The sequence below is a fragment of the Anomaloglossus baeobatrachus genome, chromosome 1, assembly GCF_048569485.1.
Source record: "Anomaloglossus baeobatrachus isolate aAnoBae1 chromosome 1, aAnoBae1.hap1, whole genome shotgun sequence".
Lineage (NCBI taxonomy): Eukaryota > Metazoa > Chordata > Amphibia > Anura > Aromobatidae > Anomaloglossus > Anomaloglossus baeobatrachus.
Window position 1 is genome coordinate 219,310,233 of NC_134353.1, and position 16,872 is coordinate 219,327,104.

General features: G+C 38.3%; 1 protein-coding gene across 1 annotated transcript in view; it reads left to right on the top strand.

The window, feature by feature from the left end:
• Positions 1–16,872, top strand: part of FREM3 (FRAS1 related extracellular matrix 3) — a 146,600-nt gene that overhangs the window by 114,085 nt on the left and 15,643 nt on the right. Inside the window, exons 10-17 of the mRNA XM_075335800.1 lie at positions 2,073–2,237; positions 4,125–4,307; positions 4,889–5,019; positions 5,184–5,342; positions 12,021–12,324; positions 13,121–13,252; positions 13,399–13,730; positions 14,577–14,769. Coding sequence (XP_075191915.1) covers positions 2,073–2,237; positions 4,125–4,307; positions 4,889–5,019; positions 5,184–5,342; positions 12,021–12,324; positions 13,121–13,252; positions 13,399–13,730; positions 14,577–14,769 — 1,599 coding nt within the window. The remainder of the gene's footprint in view (positions 1–2,072; positions 2,238–4,124; positions 4,308–4,888; positions 5,020–5,183; positions 5,343–12,020; positions 12,325–13,120; positions 13,253–13,398; positions 13,731–14,576; positions 14,770–16,872) is intronic.

The window sequence follows — 16,872 nt, forward strand, 5'->3', positions numbered from 1 at the left end:
TTTTTTCCTCAGTCTGATTAGGGATGAGGAAAAACTCACAGACGTGAGCTGCACCATTGTCTTAAATGGAGCCAAGTGCAATGCAAGATTTTCTTGCATTGCACTTGTGCAAGTCATACGACAGTGTGACTGCCCTTAAACTCACTTTCCAGCATCTTCATCTTCTATCGCTACCGCTTCAGTTGTTCTCCAGCGATTTGTGACCTGCCGGCTGCTTTAGTGTTTCATGGAGTGCGCCACACGTCACAATTCAATGCATCTCTATGATAGCCTTGTTCTGACTCTCATAGAGATACTTTGGGAGCTTGTGATGTAACTTCTGACATCCGTCCAGTCAGAAGTTATGGGCGCAAGGTGACGCCACGGGATCAGAATGGTGTTGGTAGAAGGCGATGCCGCCAGAAGTTGAGTATATGACAAGGGAGCAGGAGGCTTATTTTTAAAACGCCACTTCAGCATTGAAAAAAAATCAAAACTCTGGAGTGGTGCCTTAAAAGAAAGCTATCATCAAAAAATTCATAAAAAGATTGTTTAAATCATGTCAAATTCTCTATTAAAAGTAAGTTTTCATACTGTCCACTCGGATTTTTTTAGACTCTAAAATAACTCACTATTGTTTCCAAAAACACATGTACTGTACATAGCCAGAATGGAATGGAACAACCCTGCCATTTTATATTGATTATTTTGTATACTAATTTTGTTTTGTTCTGTTTTTAAATACAGATCATAATGTAAAAAAATAAAGATTGCCAATATTTTTTAAAAAATACATGTAACACAAAAACTGGAAATAGCCCTGTAAGGACCTAACAGTTTTTCACTTTAACATTTTCGCTTTTTCATCACTTTCTTCCAAGAGCCAGAACTGTTTTATATTTTCACCTAATTAGACATATAAGGGCTTATTTTTTTCAGGACAAATTATACTTTTGAATGACACCATTTATATTACCATACATACATGTATATATACTGTAAAATTGGTAAAAAATTTAAAATGAGGTGAAATTGCGAGGAGGAAAAAAAACCCACAATTCCACTTCCATTTATTGGGGTTTTATGATGTTGATTGTGTAGTAAAAATGACTTGGAAATATGATTCTCCTCTTCAGTATGATAAGTCAATACCAAACTTGCATATAACTTTTTCAAGTGGTGTAAAAAAAAAATCTGAAATTCATAAAAAAAAAATTGCTTATGTTGACTTGTTCCAAAACCTGTAATGTTTTCATTTTGCAGTTGATAGAGCTGTGTGAGGGCTTGGTTTTTTGTTTTGTTTTGGGAAGGGGGGAGGTTTGCAGGAAGATCACCTGATGGGTTTTTTTTTTTAGACTATTTTGGGGTGGATTTAATGTTTACATTGCACTCTTTTCTTTTTAGTTCTGTCATTTCAATGCCTATTTGCCTTAAGGCATTTACTAATGGGGTTAATTAATTTTATGTTTTGATAGATCAAACTTTTATGGATTCAGAGACAACACATTTGTTTATTTAAAAAATCAACAACTCTAAGATGTTGATTTTAAATTTGGGAAAAAAAGAGTGTGTGGTGTGATTCAAATTTTTATGGTTTTTTAATGTGTTTTATATATTTTTAAACTTAATTTTTCACAAATTACTGTATTTTTTGGTTCCCTTAGGAATCTTGAACCTTAGATTATCCATAAATTTGTACTATAAACAACAATACCATAGTATTGTTGTATATAGCACACATATAGGTCTCCTATAAACAGCAGCCCAAAACTGGCATTCACAGGAGGACCGCCATAACAAGCATGGGGGTCATCAGCAGACTCCTGGAAACTTATCAACCCATAATGAATGAGTGGTTAAAACAGTGCATCCCCCAAGATGCATGTTGTAACATGTTGTTTCACAGAACAGTAGCATCTAACAGGTTAAAGCAGATGATGGCAGACACAACCATCATCTGCCAGCTCCCAACCTCTCTCCATTCATCCTCTGCTGATGATTGCTATACAAGTGCAGGGCAGGTTGTTTTATGTCATTTTCTGATAGTAGCTTCCCTTTCATTAACCTGGAATCTTATTGGCATTCATCTTCAGGTGAGATTGAGAAGCCATGTATTGTAACACTAATGGATGATACAATCTATGAAGAAGAAGAAGAATTCAGACTGGTTCTTGGGACGCCAAAAAGTGACACACAATTTGGAGCTACAGTTGGGGAACAAAAAGAAACACTGATGAAGATAAAAGATGTGGAAGACAGTGAGTTACTCTTTTTCAGTGCACTGATGGATGTCTGCCTGGTTATCTTATTACAGCATAAAATGATTGATTATATATGTGTAAGAATTAGGTCACACCTTCAATATATTATGTCAGGGGAAGGAAGAATTGGTCATGTAAAATTTCTGTGTACAATATTTTTACTCCTCCCAGAAATAAGCTGCAGCCAGAGGAATCACATTGTAAACATATGCATGCCCGGCCAACATGAGTATGCATGTGCATGGGGGGTTATAAGGGATAGCTGCAGGACAAATGAGCTTTCGGTCAAAAAATTTCAGATGTGTAGGAGCTTCTTAAGAAAACTTTCATGCATATTGCTTTTATTCTGTTTTTATTGCTATTTTATTTTAATAGAGCAGTTACAAGGCAGTGAACAGATATTTAGGCCATGTAATCACTTTTCTGCAGAATTGTAGTGCGGATTTCACACTGCGAATCCATAACAATTTACAGTATAATACAAATAAATTAGGTTTTCAAAACTCCACATTGTGGATAAAACCCATAGGAAAATGAATGTTTTGGACTTTCAAATCTGCACCTCTGCACAGTGATCCATGTATATCTGGACTACAAGATGCACTCCTTTCTGACTAAATATAGGGGGAAAAAGGGTGTCTTATAGTCCAAAAAATACATGTGTTGCAGGGGCCCAAAGCGCCCTGACAGTTTAGGAACAGTAGACAGGGCAGCAGCGTCTGATGTCACTGGCCCCCTCTGGTGCAGCCATACAATGTAAGTAGCTGTGGATATGATTGGGGCCTCAGGGATTAATAAAGCAAAGTAAAGAAATTACCCCGGGCCGCAGCGTGCCACACAGTGTGCCAGGCTCTTTATACAGGGGCTCAGCTGTACAGCCACAGCACAGGCTGCGCAGTGTGTCTCCCCCAGTCCCCTTTTTGCTTCTGCTCACCAGGCCCCATACACCAGTAATGGCAATAATTCCCCGATGGCAGCCTATTAAGCATATTAAAAACAGAATTTATAAACACTATTTCAAAACATGCAATTAGGTGTCAGACAGTATAAAGCACTGGTTAGGCAGGGTGTTTAGTAATAAATATATAAATGCTGGTGGGTGGGAGGGCATGGGGGACATGACAGGTTCACTTAAAAAAACAACTTTTCAGCATTTCATGGAACTGGATACAAATGCTGATGTCTCACATACAATGTTTATACTAAAGGGTGCTTTACACGCTGCGACATCGCTACCGATATATCGTCGGGGTCACGTTGTTAGTGACGCACATCTGGCGCCGGTAGCAACATCGCAGCGTATAACACTAATGAGCGACGATCAACGATCATAAAATCGTTCCAAAACTTTGATCGTTGACACGTCGTTCATTTCCTTAATATCGCTGCAGCTACCGGTATGATGTTGTTCGTCGTTCCTGCGGCATCACACATCGCTATGTGGGACACCGCGGGAGCAACGAACATCTCCTTACCTGCGTCCACCGGCAATGAGGAAGGAAGGAGGTGGACGGGATGTTACGTCCCGCTCATCTCCGCCCCTCCGCTTCTATTGGCCGGCCGCTTAGTGATGCCTCAGTAAAGTCGCTATGACGTCGAACGCACCACCCCCTTGAGGGAGGGATTGTTCGTGGGTCACAGCGACGTCGCTGACCAGGTATGTGCGTGTGATGTTGCCGTAGCGATAATGTTTGCTACGGCAGAGAGCACCAAATGTCGCACGAGCGACGGGGGCAGGAGCTATCGCGCTCGACATCGCTAGCAATCGCTAGCGATGTCGCAGTGTGTAAAGTACCCCTAAGTATAAGCCCTTGAACTGTCTATTGCTTGGTACATTGCTTATTGTATAATAATTCCTTCTCTGTCATGTGCAAATTTTTACAGAACCGATTATTAGATTTTCAGAAGTTAAATATAGTGTTAAAGAGCCTCAGGAAGTAGGACAAATAGCTGTTGTGAAGATCCCCATCTTGCGTGTTGGAGACAGTTCCAAAGTGTCCATTGTAAGAGTTCACACAAAGGATGGATCAGCTACTTCTGGTGAAGACTACAACCCATTGTCGGAAGGTATGAGATTCATACAGTCAGTGCAGTTACCACCCATTCAGGTAAATGTAATATCAGATGTTATTATTACTATGTGCTGTGACCAGGAGGCGACTGACCAGATTAGCTACAAGTAGATATGGGAGAGTCAATTTGCCGGACTTACTTCCGGGCATTCCTGACTCTTCTTAGTGCGGTGTCGTGTGTACGTCATGCTGCAATGATGACATCGAGGCAGGCCTGCTATTCACAAGAAGCCTTGGAGATAAGGAGATCAGCAGACCTCCCATGCCAGTGGTCACAGATTACTGACCTGGCCGATGGACGGGAGATCTGTGAATCAATTCCTCCATCTCTAGCTACAAATATTTGCAAACTGAATAATCCTTTAATTCACATCTTCATTCAAGTAAAAAGATAAATCTTGAATTAATTGTGTGGCCCAGAGATCAGGGCCCAAATTCGATGTTTTATGCCCAGTTATACAGTAAGAGGTATTCTAGGTGCACCTAATAAGTGTTGTTCTATACTTGTTTTTAGGATCTCTAATTCTCTTCTGCTTTGCTCCTAAATCCTCATTCATACTTTTTTCTTTTCTACAGATATTGAGTTTAAAGAAGGGGACATTGAACATTTTGTTGAATTAGAAATAATATACGATGGGCAAAGAGAAATGCGTGAAGCTTTCACTGTTCATTTAAGACCAGATGATAACATGGTGGCTGAAACCCAGGTAGGAATCTTGCAGTGTTGTTATTGGAAAAGAGAGAAATTTGGCTGAAAAAAGTTGTAACCCTCATTGTGATTCCACAATTAGTATACACTATATACATTGCAATTATGTATTATAAATCTATGGGGCAAATGCATTACCAGTCATGTTACATATCTTTTCAGATGAACAAAGCTATTGTGTACATTGAAGAAATGGATAGTGTTGCTGATGTAACTTTTCCAGCTGTACCCCAGGTTGTTTCTCTTTTGATGTATGATGATACTGCTAAATCAAAAGAAAATCCAAGTCCTCCAACTGGTTACCCTTTAGTATGTGTAACGGTAAGTTTATCGAAACTACTAAGATAATACTTTAGTTTGCCTGAAAAAGGGGCTTTCAATCTTATAAAAATTACAGAAAAAGTGTCTGAATGCTCAGAAGTAATTTCTCATTTTCATCTTATATAGTACTGTACAGCACCTTTGTTTTGATGCTACCAGTAATCACTGTGGGTGGCATTACTAATGTTTTGCATTATATCTCCTATGAGTCATCTTCCCAGTCGCAGACGCTACCTTTATATACGGATGCCTACATGCATGCCCCTGGGTCATGTGACTGCATGGCTTGCAATTCATTTCAGTTACAGACACACCATTAATAAGTCATAAATCATACTAGGTCTATAAATATATAGTGACAAGCAAAAGGGTAACAATGTTTTGACCTTTTGAACTTGAGGCTCCATATCTTACCTTTCATTACAGGCTCGAGCATGAGATTTCATCATTTCATAGACAACCATTTTAGTTATCTCATACATAAATTTGCCTTACACCTAGTTAGCGTATGATTAGTTATGCGGATTCTTGTCATGTGACTGTATTACTACCGTTTTGCTCCTGGTAGTAGAAAAATCTTTTTCTTCATCTACTACAAACACAACTTATTCTCACGTTCCCTGATAGCTCAGTGTATTGTTAGCTTGATTCCAAAGCAAAAGTTTACTGGTTCGAATCGAGGAGAAGCCATGAAGAAGATTTCCAAAAAGAAGAGAAACAGCATAATCAAGCTAATCAATAGCAGTCTCTTGTCCAAGAAAATTGCCCAACTGCATCATCTAAGTGCCATGACAGTTGGAAAACTATTGAATGAAATCTGTCCATCCATTCAAAAGCCAAGAGCTGGACATCCAGGCAAAATATCGGACTCAACAAGTCCTATTGCAAGGTCTATCGTTTATGGTGCATCAAATACGGCAGTGGAGATGGCTCGTATGCTTCATAATAGTGAGATCACAGACATCCATGTATGCACCGTGCATCGCATGTTACACATGTCTGGAGTGGTTGCCCGGAATAAGATGAAAACGCCTCAACTTCAATATTGCCATAAAAATCATCTGCTCGAGTTTGCATAAAAGTATGACAAGTGGAAAGTAGAATAAGGGAAAAGGGTTATTTGGGTGATATGATGAAAGTCAATAGATTAGGCTCTGAAAGGTGCAAACGGGTCTCAAAAAAAACAAGGGATAAAGGGGCTAATGAATTGAGAAATTGAAGGAACTGTCAAGTTCGGTGAAAGAAGCCTGATGATATGGGGCTGTTTCACAGTCAAAGGCATTGGATGCTTGATCAGGATCGATGGTGGTCTGAATGCCGTGCTATATGTGAGTATCCTACAAGATGAGTTATTTTGTACACTCGAGTACTATGGGTATGAAAAGAGCGTCACAGTGTTCCAGCAGGACAACGACCAGAAGCATACGTCGACATTGGCGAAGAACTGGTTCAATGACAATGAAGTAGAGGTGCAGAATTGGCCCCAACGGTCCCCAGACCTCAACCCAATCAAACACGTGTGGGTAGAGTTGAAGAAAAAGCTGTAAACATACCCGAGTCGACCAGTATGCATCAATATTGGGAACGTGTAGAAGAGACCTCAGATCAGCTTTCGGTCATGACATGCATGAATCTCATCGACAGCATGCTCAGAAGGATAAAGACAGCGTTGAAAGCCAAAGGTGGATTTAACAAATACTAATAAAATAATAAAAATTAAAATTTAGATATTTAGGAGTAAAACAGCAACAATGCAGTCACATGACAAGAATCTGCATAACTAATTATATGCTAAATAGTTGCAAGTCAAATTTATGTCTGAGATAGCCAAGATGATTGTCTATAAAATGATTGTCTATAAAATGATGGTCGTTTCATGTCATGGTCGAAAGCGTTGGTACCCTTAAAATTGATCCAGAAAATGAAGCATTTCTCCCAGAAAATTATTGCAATTATACGATTTATCATTCATATATATATATATATATATATATATATATATATATATATATATATATATATATATATATATATATATATATATATGTTTATTTATTTGTGTGCATTGAAACAACACAAAAAAAATGAAAAAAAATGGTAAATTGAACATAATTTCCCACAAAATTCCACAAATGGGCTGGACAAAAATTTTGACACCTTTCCAACATTGTGGGTAAACAACTTTGTTTCAGGCATAAGTGTCATGATTAGTCCTGATCTAATCCTTCTTCCTCCCAGGGCTGGACGGGCTGGACAAATTTGTTGGCACCCCCAAATTAATATTTAGTTGCACAGCCTTTGGAATGAATAACTGCAATCAACATCTCTCTCATCTGCACCTTACATCTCTCAGCTGGACTTTTGGACCACTTTTCTTTCTCAAACAGCTCCAGGTCTCTTATATTTGAAGGGCACCTTCTCCCAACAGTAATTTTAAGATTTCTTCACAAGTGTGCAATGGGATTTACATCCGGACTTATTGCTGGACAATCCAGAACTCTCCAGTGCTATGTTTCCATCCATTTCTGTGTGCATCTTGAAATATATCTGGGGTCATTGTCCTGCTTTAAGACCCATGACCAAGGATGCAAACCCAGCTATTTGACACTGGCCACTACTTTGACTCAAAATCCTTTGTTAATCTTCAGATTTCATAATGCCTTGTGCACAGTCAAGGCACCCAGTGCCAGAGGCAGAAAAACAATCCCAAAACTTCTTTGAACCTCCACCATACTTGAGTGTAGGTATTGTGTTCTTTTCTTTGTAGGTCTAATTCCATTGTTAGCTAATAGTACAATGATGGGCTTTTCCAAAAAACTCTATCTTGGTCTCATCTGTCCACAAGACACTTTTCTAGAAGGATTTTAGTTAGCTCACATACATTTTGGCAAACAGCATTCTAGCTTTTTAAGTCTCTATGTCAGCAGTAGGGTTCTCTTGGGTCTCCTGCCATAGCGTTTCATTTCATTCAAATATTGACGGATAGTTTGCGCTGACACTGATGCACCCTAAGCCTGCAGGACAGCTTGAATTTCTTTGGAACTTGATTGCGACTGTCACCATCCGGACTATCTTGAATTGCAACCTTTCATCAAGCTTCTATGCATTCCATGTCCAAGGAGCTTAGTTCTAGTGTCATGGTTTGTAAACCTCTTGATTATGTTGCACACCATGGACAAAGGAACATCAAGATCTCTGGAGATGGACTTATAACAATGACATTGTTGATAAGTTCTCAGACAGTTCTCTTCTCCTATTTTTGTTCTCCATGCTTAGTGTGGCACACAGACACACAATGCAAAGGTTGTGTCATTTTCTCCCTTTATTTACTGGTTTCAGGTCTGATTTTCATATTGCCCACAGCTGTTACTTGCCACATGTAAGTTTGAACGAGCAACACATGCTTGAAACAAATTTGTTTATCCACAATTTTTTAAAGGTTCTATAAATTTGAGTTTTGTGTGAAATTATATACAATTTGCCTTTTTTTCTTTTTTTTGTGTGTTCTTCCAATACACACAAAGGAAATAAACATGTGTATGACAAAACATGTGTAACTGTAATATTTTTCTGCATGAAATATTTCATTTTCTGGAACAATATCAAGGGTGCTAACACTTGCAGCCATGACTGTATATACACTGCTCACAAAAAGTTAGGGATATTTGGCTTTCTGGGGAAATTTATGTAAAATGTAAAACGTTCACGCTACAGTGATATTTTATCATGACAGTGGAGTATTTAAGTACAAGCAATGGGGATTTTCTCATCTCAAACAATTTATTTAAACAAAAGCCAACAATAGTGGTGTGTATATTCCCCTCAAAAATGTCAATGTCTCAATAACTTACCATGTGGCTTTGAGCATCAATTAGAGCTTGACAATGACATCTTGTGCTGTTTACAAGTTGAGTCATGTTATTTTCTGCTGAGGCATGGCATCCCACTCTTCTTGAAGGGCAGTCCTCAGGTCATTTAGATTCTGGGGTGCAGAGTTACAAGCCTCTACATGGCGGCTCAACTGATTCCATAGGTTTTCTATGGGACTCAGGTCTGGAGAAAGTGCAGACCACTCTATTTGAGGTATCCCAGTCTACAGCAGTCATGATGCGAACTCAATGAGCTGGAGCATTGTCATCCATGAAAATGAAATTAGACCTTTGTTGTTTTGTGAACAGCATGATGAGGAGGACTGTTTAAATACGAATTCTAATTGAACCCCGATTTAGGTAATTCATAGATCAAACACCTGTTGTGAATTTTGCCCTTAATCTACTTATTAGAGAACAGCAAGTTGTGCAAAAAGTACTGAAACATTAAACAGTTGGACATGTGCATTCAAAAGTTTAGAGAAGATCACATTCAGTTCACCTGAAAGGTTAGAGGGCATTATAGGATCATCCTGAAGTTTTACCCGAAAGACAAATACAGTATCCCTAACTGTTTGTGAGTAGTGTATACCATTTACTCTTCATTGTTGAAGATTACAAATCTCATTTAAGTAGTCACTGAGTACACAAATTTCCAAGGGTACCCAAACCTTTGCATTGACCCATCTTCCATTGTGTAATTTCTCAAAGGTAACAGACGAAACTTAATTTTTTTTTTTTTGCCTAAAATCCAAAGGAAATGTGTCATCTTTAAATGTATGCCTTTTAGAGATTATTTCATCTCTAACTTACTTTACTGTTCACAATAACAATAATTTTAAGCATGGGCGCCCAAACGTTTGCATGCCACTGTAGATGCGTCTCTATATATTAAGTTTGAAAAATAGATAAACCACTATTTTAGTTTTAATATATGTACAAAATATAAACATAATAGGAAATTTCTGAAATATTTGTGTGCAATGTTACTTTAAAGTGTATGTATAATTAAATGGACTGTCCAGATCTACAATAATAATGACCTATCCTTAGGATAGGTAATCAGTATCAGATCACTAATCACCTTTTAATAATTCGCATAATACTGGAAATGCACAATGTACAGATTTGGAGCACCACATCTCTGTACACTATTCCCATGTACTGTAGCTCTGCTCCAATGCACTTTTATTTTTTCAGACCCAAAGTGATCACAGGTCATCAGTCAGCAGTCCTGTACAGCCCTTTTCTGCATCAGAATTTGAGTAACTTGGCAGTTAGTGCTTTCCTTAGGCTGCGTGCCCATGATCAGCATTTGCAGTGTTTTGGACGCAGCATGCTTCAGCTGCGTCCAAATCGCTGCGGTGTACAGTACAAGCATAGTGGACGGGATTTCTAGAAATCTTGTGCCCACTATGCTTGTTTTTTCTGCAGCAAACACTGACCGGCAGTGCGTCTTTCCAGACCGCAGCATGTCAATTGTTTGCTGGGGAATCGCATGCGTCCTCCGTAGGGAGAACACAAGCGAGAGAGTCTGCAGTCACTTACAGTTGAAAACAGAAGTTTATATACACTATCTAAAAAGACACATCTGCATGAAATGAATTCAGAAAAAACATTTCCCGTTTTAGGTCAATTAGGAACCAAAATTATTTATTTTTGCCAAATGCCAGAATAATGAGAGATTCAAACAAGAGAAGAGAAGGGGTTAACGCCACGCATCAGCCAAATGAAGCTGTAGAATTGTTGATAAATTGATATCTTTTTTTATTTCATAGGTCTACGTGTTTCGAGGTAGAAACCTCTTCCTCAGGACCAGAATATCAACAAAGCATCTGTTGCTTTGTTGATATTCTGGTCCTGAGGAAGAGGTTTCTACCTCAAAATGCGTAGACCTATGAAATAAAAAAGATATCAATTTATCAACAACTCTACATCTTCATTTGGTTGATGCGCGGTGTTAACCCCTTATCTTCTCCTGTTTGAATCCTCATCCACGTGGGGCTGCAGCAGACGCCATTATCTCATGCTTAAACAGTGGTTGTGGCGTTCACAACCACAGTAGGTGAGTGTATATATTTTTATATATTACTCGTGTCATCTGGTTATACCCTATCAGCGCTTCTTTTTTCTAGTTTTATACCAGCATAATGAGAGATAGAGAGAGAATGTTTTAAGGCGTTTTTATTATTTTCTGCAAAGTCAAAAGATTATATACAGAGTCAAAGGATAACAAAGTCAATGTTTTGGAGTGGCCATCACAAAACCCTGATCTCAATCCTACTGAAAATTTATAGGTAAAGCTGAAAAGGCAAGTGTGAGCAAGGTGACCTACAAACATGGCTAAGCTACACCAATTCTGTCAGGAGGAATGGGCCAAAATTCCTACCAACTATTGTGAGAAGCTTGTGGAAGGATATCCAAAACGTTTCACCCAAGTCATACAGTTTAAGGGCAATGGTGCTAAATAGTAATGAAATGTATGTAAACTATTGACTTTGCAGAAAGTAATAAAAATGCCTTAAAACGTTCTCCCCCTGTTATTAGTTTGGCATTTGGTAAATATAAATAATTTTGGTTTCTAATTGACCTAAAGCAGGAAAGGTTCATTCTGATTTCATGTCAGATAGGGAGAAAAACATGCAGATGTGTCTTTTTAGTGTATGTAAACACTAGTGTATGTAAACTTCTGGTTTCAACTGTAGAATGGCTGGAGACTTGTGGATTCAGACCGGAAATCCACTTAAATGATGCAAGCTGATATTTTGATAGATTTATTAACATACTTATAACATCTTTTGTTTCCTAGGCATGCAATCCTAAATTTTCAGAATATGACAAAACAGGCTCAATCTGCGTTGCAGAGAATATTAATGACACTCTTACTCAGTATCGATGGTTGGTCAGTGCTCCTAGTGGCAGTGATGGGGTAACCAGTCCTATGCGAGAAGTGGATTCTAATACATTTTTCACTGACACCAAATCAATCACTCTAGACTCCATCTACTTTCATGCTGGCTCCAGGGTTCAGTGTGCTGCAAGGGCCGTCAATGCTAATGGAGATCCAGGCCTAGAATTTATGAGCCCCATAGTCACTGTCAGCAAAGAAGAAGGTTAGTGTAAATAAACATAGTATTCTTTAATGATACAGTTACAGGTCTGGACTACAAGACAAGTAAGACATCAAAGAGTTTTTAACTTCTTCTGCCTACACTGTACTCCACTTGACTGTTCCTTTGATTGTTGGTCAAACTACACCCCAAAATGTTTTAAATAATGAAAAATTACATTAATGACACAATCTATAATACTATTATACAAAAAATAAGAAAAATGTGCAGCAGCCAAAATTGTACTTATTCTTTGTTCATGTCATATATCAAACACTTGGAAGCCATGCTTACATGGGCACTGACCCTGAACAGGAAAGTTCTGCTTGGTTTTCCATGAAGCTCTTCTATTTTTGAAGGCAAAGTTCGGTAGAATAGACTCTATCGCAAACATCTTGGTAAAATTTTTCATGAGAGTAGTGCAGCAAAGTGTTTAAGAAATTTTATGTATCTTTAAATATAACACTTCTGTCAAGGGATCTTTTGCAAGTTGTTATGTCATCCCTTCCGGAGTGAGATTTTTTTTGTAACTTTGCCATTTCAATTTTTTGGCATACACCAACTCACCAGATTACACTCAAGCACTTTCCCACATTTTGTTGAAGAGTGGCAAAAAGTTGCAAAAAGCCACACATATTCTTACAAAGGACATGGTCCAAAATTTGAGACTTTCTTTTAAGTCAATCTTATTAAATATCCCTGTACCATATATCAGGATGTGCACTCTCCTATATCTACAGATTAAATAAAACCTCATATTTTTCACATTTTTGCTAATTAATTATATTTGTTTTTTAAGGTCTTTGTCAACCACGTGTTCCAGGAACAGTTGGCGCTGAGCCTTTTTCTGCGAAAATTCGGTACACTGGCCCTGAAGATGCAGATCATCCTAATCTGATAAAGCTAACTGTGACAATGCCACATATGGATGGTAAGATTTCCATGTTTTTCCCTCGATTATTGATATACCCTCAGTTTATGCAGGAGTAACAATAAGTATTAATATTAATATATATGAATTGATTTGAAAGAAAATTGTGCAAATTCGAATTCATCCTTTAAATGATTGAATCACAGGTATGCTTCCTGTTGTGTCAACTAGACACATGTCCAACTTTGAGCTGACTCTCAGTCCTGATGGCACTCGTGTTGGCAACCACAAGTGTTCTAACCTTCTGGATTACAATGAAGTTCCCACCAAGTATGGATTCATTACAGAGAACACAAAAAATGATGAACTGATAGGAGAAACATCTCCATACCAGTACAGCACTGCTCTGAGATCAGCCAAGTCCTTGCGCTTCTACCGTAACCTCAACCTGGAAGCTTGTCTCTGGCAATTCAACAGCTACTTTGATATGTCTGAGCTTCTGACAGACTGTAGCGGCACTATAGGAACTGATGGACAGGTGAGTACGTATGTATTTATAACATTAACTCACCTGCATCCAGCATGGTGGCTCATGGTGGTAACATCTGACCAAGGCTCACAGCTGCATGTAGTTTGTACAGTACGTTCTCCATGGATTCATGAGGGTTAATTCAGGTAGTGCTGTTTCAAAACTACAAAAATGTTCTTAATGTGTTTGGCTATACAATTGTCCCTTGTGTGCCTAACACAGGAAGATCAGATAGTAAAATCCATTGGGGAGAGGAACTGATGTCAAATTTGGCCAAATACATTGGTACCTAGCAGGATTTAGTCACATTGTGTAGGAACTGTGCAGAGGTCTTTGTATGGTGCTGCAGAATTGTGTCGCTTAACATTTTCAAGCCAACTACTCACTAGTGACAACCAAGTACCCACACAGAAGTGGTCAATTCTAAATTTTAAAAGAGTAATCTATCCTTCTACACAGCCTTTTGTTTAGGATACGCCCCTCAACCAACATCATTTGATTCATAAATAGTCTGTGTGACATACACAAGACCTTCTACATAAAGATAGGTCCTAAACTAAAATCCTGTTGTTAGCCTTCAGACCTTCCTTTGACATAGAGACCAGCTATATACATACCAACCCTGTCTACAGACCCCACACAAGATCCTCCTAATAGGACAATACTTAGATCATCTCCTTTTAAAAGTACAGACTCCAGAACCCCATTGAAATGTGTTAGACATTTAAAATTATTGCACCATCCATTTTAATCCTCTACATGTATAAACCAAGCAGGACATTGTACATATAACTGTTGTCTATAATAGCCTTTCCTATTATTGGAACATTTTTGGTTATGTTGTTATTTTTACAGGTATTGAACTTGGTCCAGTCATATGTTACCCTGCGGGTGCCTCTCTACGTCTCTTATGTGTTCCATTCACCTGCAGCAGTGGGTGGCTGGCAACACTTCGACCTGCAATCTGAGTTGAGGTTGACATTTGTATATGATACAGCCATCTTATGGAATGACGGAATAGGCAGCCCTCCAGAATCGGAACTACAAGGTAAGAGTGATACAGTCATAGGCACTTGTGCTTTCAAATTTTTTTCAAGAGCAATTTTTTTCTGGTAGCTAAAACAGACTTTTCTCCAAAAATATTCTTTTAAGCCATAGATACATAGGGTGACCATTAACAGTAGACATTTTGCTGACCAAACCTGACAATATCTGCAGGATATTAAAACTAAGAGCACTAAATTTTAGTCTGCAGTCTTCATTCCTTTATTTATTTTGAGCATGTCAGTTAAGCAGTTTGAAGTCCGATCCAAATTTCAGATTTTTCGAGGCTGGAAGGGATGACAGTATGCGTTCAGGGTGGTAAGGTCTTTACTAGCCAATATATCAGCACAGCTTCAATCCTGCACTTACGCTGACAAGTAAAAGGGTAACCATGTTTTGACCTTTTGACTTTCAGGCTTCATATCTCCCCATCAACTACAGCTTCAAAAATGAGACTACAATTGTTTTATAGACACTTATCTTGGCTATCTCATAGATAAATTTGACTTGCAACTACTCAGCATATAATTAGCTATGCAGATTCTTATCATGTGACTGCTGCATTCTTACCGTTTTGCTGCGGTGGGGGAAAAATCTTTTTCTTCCTATATACTACAAATTACAATCTGTTCTCACATTCTTTAATAGCTCAGTGTGTTATTAGGTTGATTCTCATGCAAAAAGTCACTGGTTCAAATCTCGGAGCAGCCATGAAGAAGATTACCCAAGAAAAGAGAAACAATATCATTCAGCTTATCGATAGTGGTTTCTCAGAGAAGAAAATTGCCAAACTGCATCATATGAGTGCTATGACAGTTGTATGCTTCTTAATAGTGCGATCACAAATATCCATGTAAGCACCGTGTGGCGTATATTACACAAGTCTGGAATGGTGGGAAGAACAAAGGTGAAGAAGCCTGGACTTCAATGTCGTCATAAGAAGCGTCAGCTTGAGTTTGCAAAAAAGTGGACGATAGAAGATTGAAAACAGATAATTTGGAGCAATGAGATGAAAATCAATAGACAAGGTTCTGATGTGGGCAAATGGGTCTGGAACAAACAAGGGAAAAAGGGGTTAATGGATGGAGAAATTGAAGGAACTGTCAAGTTCAGTAAAGGAAGCCTGATGATATGGGGGTGTTTCATAGCCAAAGGTGTTGGACTCTTGACCAGGATCGATGGTGGTCTCAATGCTGAGCTATATATGAGTCTCCTACAAGACAAGTTACTTTATACACTCGAGTTTTATAGGTAGGAAGAGGACAACATATTGTTTCAGCAGGACTACAACCAGAAGCATACATCGAGATTGGTGAAGAAATAGTTCAATACAATGAAGTACAAGTGCTGGATTGGCCTCACAGTCTCCAGAAATCAACCCAATTTAACACTTGTGAGTAGAGTTGAAGAAAAAACTGCATACATAAGTGAGTTGACCAGTATGCACCAATATTGGAAACGTGTAGAAGAGACCTGGGAACAGATTTCGTTTGAGACAAGTTTGAATCTAATTGAGAGCATGCCTAAAAGGATTCAGGCAGTGTTGAAAGACCAAAGGTGCATTTACAAAATATTTACAAAATAATAAAAATTAAAATTTTGATTGTATGAACAAAACAGTAACAATGCAGTGACATGACAAGAATCTGCATAACTAATCATATGTTAAATAGTTACAATTTAAATTTGAGTATGAGAGCTAAGATTATATTAGGATAAAATGAAGGTGGTCTCACTCGCAAAGCTATAGTAGACAGTGAGATATGGAACCTGAAAGTCAAAAGTTCAAAACATTGTTACCCTTCTGCTTGTCAGTATATTTCCAGTATACTTCATCTGATTTCCTCTTTTGCTATAGCCTGTTTTCTCTCCCCACCTTCATATACTTTCTTCTCTCTCCTTGCTGTGAAAAATATCTATTCAAACACTTCCCTGGTGCTATCTCTAACACTGAGAGAATAGAATAAGCTTTCAGAACCAGGAGCTCTGATGGATTTCTATATTTTTTGCAGAGCACTGAGCTAGATATAGGACTTACAGAAACTGGTTAGAGAACACTTGAGAAATTTGCTTATCTTTCCATTTGCATTTCTTAACCCCTTAACGA